At 26.9% G+C, this 6064-nt stretch overlaps 1 protein-coding gene across 1 annotated transcript in view; it reads left to right on the top strand.

Moving 5' to 3' along the window:
- The window catches only part of LOC124421107 (sodium/potassium/calcium exchanger Nckx30C-like), a 3280-nt gene extending 434 nt beyond the window's left edge, over positions 1–2846 (top strand). Inside the window, exon 2 of the mRNA XM_046955917.1 lies at positions 2158–2846. Coding sequence (XP_046811873.1) covers positions 2158–2831 — 674 coding nt within the window. The 3' untranslated portion in view covers positions 2832–2846. The remainder of the gene's footprint in view (positions 1–2157) is intronic.
- The last annotated feature ends 3218 nt before the right edge of the window (positions 2847–6064 follow it).

The raw sequence follows: 6064 nt of genomic DNA, 5'->3' as shown, positions 1-6064 counted from the left end.
CTAGTTCTGTTCTAGTTCTGTTCTAGTTCTGTTCTAGTTCTGTTCTAGTTCTGTTCTAGTTCTGTTCTAGTTCTGTTCTAGTTCTGTTCTATTTTTGTTCTAGTTCTGCTCTAGTTCTGTTTTAGTTCTGTTCATTTTTAGTGTATTTCTTCTTTAGTACCTTTTGAGTTCAAATTAACATTACTTTCCCATTTATTTTATATCTTTGCATCCACTGTGCACTGTACTTGTGTTGTTATTGAGAGATTTCATTCGCTTTAAAGTCCGTATATTGGGTTCAAATTATGTTTATCACTTAAAAGAGTACAAATGTTAATTTATTTAAATAACAATTTTGTTGACATTCACTAATTTTGAGTGCTGGGGATTGTGATTAGAAAAAATTGCCTAAAAATTTACTATGTCACAATGGGAATACAAAATTTAACCTTTATAAGAAAGTTGCTCAAATTTTACAGTGTTGTTTAAGAATACTTTTTTAAAAAAATATTTCCGCTAAACACCCTTTATATTAGAATTTATTTGAATGTTTTCTACGAAAACTACTGTTTCTACAGATGGGTGCACATTTTGCCAATATTTGCTTGTTCGTTTCTTCTGTTGATCAAATGCCATAAAAAAATATTCAATTATTTTAGGCACGTTCTTAAAGTGACTCTTTCAGTTGTCCATATTATTATGCAAAGTGCTTATAATAAAGTTTTATATACATATATTTTTTTCGATACTGCTGATAGCCATTCTTATAGAAAGAATCAACAATTTAAATATATAAATAATATAACGACATTTAGCTGTAAAAGGCAACTGTTATTGAACTTATAATAATAAAAATAATAAAACTAACATGATTATTATTTAAAACCATAAAAAAGAAATAAAATTATTAAAAAAATATTGAATAATAAAGAAATATTAAAAGGGTGTTGAAAATAAAAGTTAAAAATATGATTTAAACAATTAAAATATTAATATGCAAATTAATTAAATGGCTGGTGAATGAAGGCGCAGCATACCAAATCAAGAGGAATATTTCCAAAATTGTTTATAAATTTCAATAATAAAATTTACGCTAAAATTTTAACTTAAAGCCCCAATGCTTGTGTTGATCAGTTCATTGAAATAAGTTTAAGTTGTTTTGAACATTTGCATTTATTTTACAATCGTAACCACTGTTATTGAACTAAACATATAAAAAATCTACAAAGAATTTGCTTCTTAACATAAGCATTCAACACTAAATAACAATTTAATAAAATGTAATATTTTTCAAACAAATACTATTCAAACTTTATTAAATTCCAACGACTTATGTACAAATATGATTCAAAATTTAAATCTACTAATGATCATTAACATTTTGTGGGTTTTAATAAATAAAAATAAACATCATAAACTTATCAATGTTGTTGTTTTTGCCTGATTCTTAAGTAGAGTATTCACAGTTTATGATAATTACAAATGAAGATAATAAATTTTTCTTGATGTTGTGAATGACCTAGAATTTGTTTGTTTGTGAAAAGAATAAAATATATTTTTCATGGTTTTTGAAGAGCATTTTTAAAGCTTATCACGTTCAACCTTATTAGAAAGTGAATAATTTTTAAAAAAAGATTTATGTACAAAATTTTATTCTGGGAATAAATATTAGTTTGATTTGAAATCAATTTAAGTTTTTAAATTTACAAAAAAATTTTAGTTTAGTTCTGGTTTGTTCTAATTCTGTTCTAGTTCTGTTCTAGTTCTGTTCTAGTTCTGTTCTAGTTCTGTTCTAGTTCTGTTCTAGTTCTGTTCTAGTTCTGTTCTAGTTCTGTTCTAGTTCTGTTCTAGTTCTGTTCTAGTTCTGTTCTAGTTCTGTTCTAGTTCAGTTCTAGTTCTGTTTTAGTTCTGTTCTAGTTCTGTTCTAGTTCTGTTTTAGTTCTGTTTTAGTTCTGTTCTAGTTCTGTTCTAGTTCTGTTCTAGTTTTGTTCTAGCGCTTTTCTAGTTCTGCTCTAGTTCTATTATGATCTAGTCCTTCTCCAGTTCAGTTTTACTCCTTCTTTAGTTCCATAAAATATTGATGAGATTTTGTTCGTATTTTCTAGAACTAATTTCAACATCTTAAAGATTAAATAACAAAGATTTAACTTCTTATCTTCATTCTCGTTTTCTTTCCAGAAACCCATTATGAAAATGCAACCATCATTAAAACGCCGCTCTTCCCCAAAGATCTCTTTACCAAAGAGCAACTCGAAAATGGTGCTGTTGTATGTCACATAATCGGTGTGATATACATGTTCGTAGCCTTGGCCATCGTTTGCGATGAATTCTTTGTGCCTTCCTTGGATGTGATCATCGAAAAATTGGGCATTACAGATGATGTTGCGGGCGCCACATTCATGGCGGCCGGCGGCAGTGCGCCCGAATTATTCACCAGCGTTATTGGCGTCTTCGTGTCATTCGATGATGTGGGCATCGGTACAATTGTCGGTTCGGCTGTCTTCAATATACTGTTCGTGATCGGTATGTGTGCGTTATTCTCGAAAACGGTGCTGACGCTGACGTGGTGGCCGCTGTTTCGTGATTGCACCTTCTACAGTATTAGTCTAATGGTATTGATATACTTCTTTCGGGATAATCTCATCTACTGGTGGGAGGCTCTTATTCTGTTCAGCATTTACTGTGCCTATGTGACCTTTATGAAATGGAACGTGCAGGTGGAGACGTGCGTCAAGAGAGTGATAACGAAAAATAAGGTGACTCGCGTCCGAAGTACAGATCAGCTTATGCCAGCAGTAAGTAGTTGGGAAGTTTTTTTGCTAAAAAAAATGAAAAAAAAACAGAATAATTGAAATTGAATTTGAATTCTGAAAAAAACGAATTTTGATATAAATCTAAAATGTGTTGATAAAGTAATTAAAATATCCTTTTTTAAAAATTAATGTGTGACCTTAAAAAGGATATTGTCATATTTTATTGCCAGTATTTATTTATTGATTTTTTGTTTTTGTTTTTTTTTCAATTATTTTTTATTAAAGTTTGAGTTTTTCACTAATTGGCTTTAATTGGTTAGTTGTTTGTTTTGAGAGTTTTTGTGGATTTTGTTAATTTTACAAAATTTTCGCAAATTATTTTTTTTTAATTTTGTTTATTTTATTTAATTTATTTGTTTTTATTTAGTTTATAAACAAATTGCACTTTTTGCTGTTGAGATGCATGTTTTAAATAATTGAATTTAGTTTTTGTTTAGTAACTGTTAAATATTTATAGACATTTTTTTAAAAAACTAAAAAAATATATAATAAATTTACCAAAAGGGTTATTATTAATCAAATATTTATAAATTATAAGAGAATTTTTATAAATTTTGCTACTAGTAGTTCTAGTTCAGTAAAAGTTCAGTTTTAGTTTTGGTCCATTTCGATTCTAGTTCAGTTCTAATTCAGTTCTAGTTCAGTTCTACTTCAGTTCTAGTTCAGTTCTAGTTCAGTTCTAGTTCAGTTCTAGTTCAGTTCTAGTTCAGTTCTAGTTCAGTGCTAATTCTGATCTAGTTCAGTTTTAGTCAAGTTTAATTTTAGTTTTAGTTCTTTACTTTAACTTAGAATACAACAACTTTAGCCTACTTTGAGGATAAAAATATCTAACTAAAATACTTTACCTGTATTTTAGTAGAAAATAAAGAAAAAACTACTGCTTACACTTTATAATTGCTGTGATAACAAAAATGTTCTTAGATATACAAAATTTATCATTATAATTATGTAGAACAATTTATAGCAATACAATTTATAAAAATGCAATTATTTCTGCAAAATAAATTAATTGAACACTCACCTTTTTACACACAGCAAATTCAAGACAAGAAAACTTTTCGTAGCACAGAACTAATAAGGGAAAAACGAGATATAAAAAAAGAATTATAACTAAATAACAACTTGTACACGTATTGTGTCTTAAGGATTTTTTTATTTAACTTTTTGTTTGAAAAAATGCAGGCACAGGATGTCTTACAGAACTGCAGCGTAAATACATTCTAACATTTATATACATAATTAAATGTACATTGTACATGCATATGAATGTATGTGTTTATTTAACAATTAAGCTTAAAAATGACAAAAAAAAACTAAATAATAAATTTTGAAACATGTTTAAGAAAAATGGAAAATTGCTTATAAGGATCATAGAGTAAACCCAATTATATTATATGATATTTTGTAGAGTATAACAGTTTTTTGTTTTTGATTTAAACATATGAGAAAGTGTGTACAAACAAAGTTTTTTCTATGGGAGAAGGATATATAACAGTTTTTTTTCTATAGAAGAAATTGAATATAATAGATATTTTGTAGATAAAAGCGTGTATTGGATTTTTATCGTTAGAAAAATGTGTGTATAATAGTTTTACATAGCATTTCCTTAGAAAAAATGTGTGCATATAAAACAGCATTTTCTATATCGAGATGTTTATAAAAGTTTCTCTAAAAATAAATGCGTATAACAGTTATATCTATTAAGAAAAAGAGAACTTAACAATTTTGTTTTAGAAAAGCCGTATATTAAACATTGTTTTACTAAAAAATTATGTTTAAACTATTTTTTTGCTTCAGAAAAAGTTTTTATAACAGTTTTCTCTAAAGAAAAAAGTTTGTATAAAAGCTTTTTCTATTGATTATAGTAGGCATAACAGATTTTCTATTAGAAAAGGGTTTTTAAAGTTTTTCGTGTAGAAAATAGTGTTTATGAAAGTTTTTCTACAGAAAATAGTAGGTATAACGGTTTTTCTACTGAAAAGAGTGGCGTATAACAGATTTTTTATTAGCAAAAGTGTGTATAACGGTTTTTCTACAGAAAAATGTGGGGTATAACAGATTTTTTAACAGTTTTTCCTATAGAAAAGAGTGTGTATAACAGTTTCTTCTATAGAAAAAAGTTTTTATAATATTTTTCATATAGAAAAAAGTTTGTATAACAGTTTTTCCTATAGAAAAAAGTTTTTATTACAGTGTTTTCTATAGAAAAAGGTATGTTTAATAGGTTTTTACAGAAAAAATAAGTATAACAGCTAAAAAAAAAACATTTTTATAACAGTGATGAAAAAAGTGTAGTATAAAAGTTATTTTTTTAGTAAAAAACGCGTATTACAGTTATTTTGGTAGTAAGAAGTGTGTATAACAGATTTTTTTTATCGGAAAAGTATGAACAACAGTTTTCCTTTAGACAAATGTTTCTATAATAGTTTTTTTTTTAGCAGAAAAATGTGTAAAACAAATTTTTTTAATAAAGAAATGAGAATAAAAGTTTTAGACAGAAAAATATATTTCTAACAGTTTTGTCTTTATAGGAAAAAAAGGTGTAGGACACAATTCTCTATAATTATATAACTGTTATACACAATTTGTATGAAAGTTTTTTTTAAAGCTATTGTATAACAGAGTTTTGCGTAACAATTTCCTGGTTAGAAACATTTCTGTATAACAGTTTTTTCCGGTATGAAAAATTGTATTATAACAGTTTTTACTTAAAGTGTGTATAACATATTTTCTTTACGTTTTCTGTTTAGAAAAATGGAGTATAACAGTAATTTTATAGAAAAACTTTGGCTTAACAATGTTTTTATAGGACACAACATTTCTGTATAACAGTTTTTTTTTCTTTATGAAAAAATGTATTATAACAGTTTTTTCTGAAAGTGTATATAACAGTTTTTCTTACAAGAAAAAAAGTTCTTGTGTATACCCAAATCAGTGTATAACAGTTCCCTTTAGTATAACAGTTTAAGTTGTACAAAAAAAATCTGTGTTAAGGTCTAAAAATCATATATTTTTCAAACGCCTAACAGTATGCTTTTAAATTCATACTTATTCACACTTGTTTTTTATATTCTAGAATTTTATACTTCGTTTTATACAACAAAACGCACTCATGTTGTTGTTGTTTCCTTATTTCAACAACAATCATTAAAACAATGTTGTCTTGTATTTGTTTTGTTACTGCAAACAGGTTTGTTCGTGTTTATGTATAAGATTGTGATGGTGTTCATGGGTTCGTAGGGGGAGTGGCAAGGGGTTTATAATAACAACAA

The sequence above is a fragment of the Lucilia cuprina genome, chromosome 2, assembly GCF_022045245.1.
Source record: "Lucilia cuprina isolate Lc7/37 chromosome 2, ASM2204524v1, whole genome shotgun sequence".
Classification (NCBI taxonomy): domain Eukaryota; kingdom Metazoa; phylum Arthropoda; class Insecta; order Diptera; family Calliphoridae; genus Lucilia; species Lucilia cuprina.
This window is presented reverse-complemented; position numbering and strand designations above follow the sequence as displayed.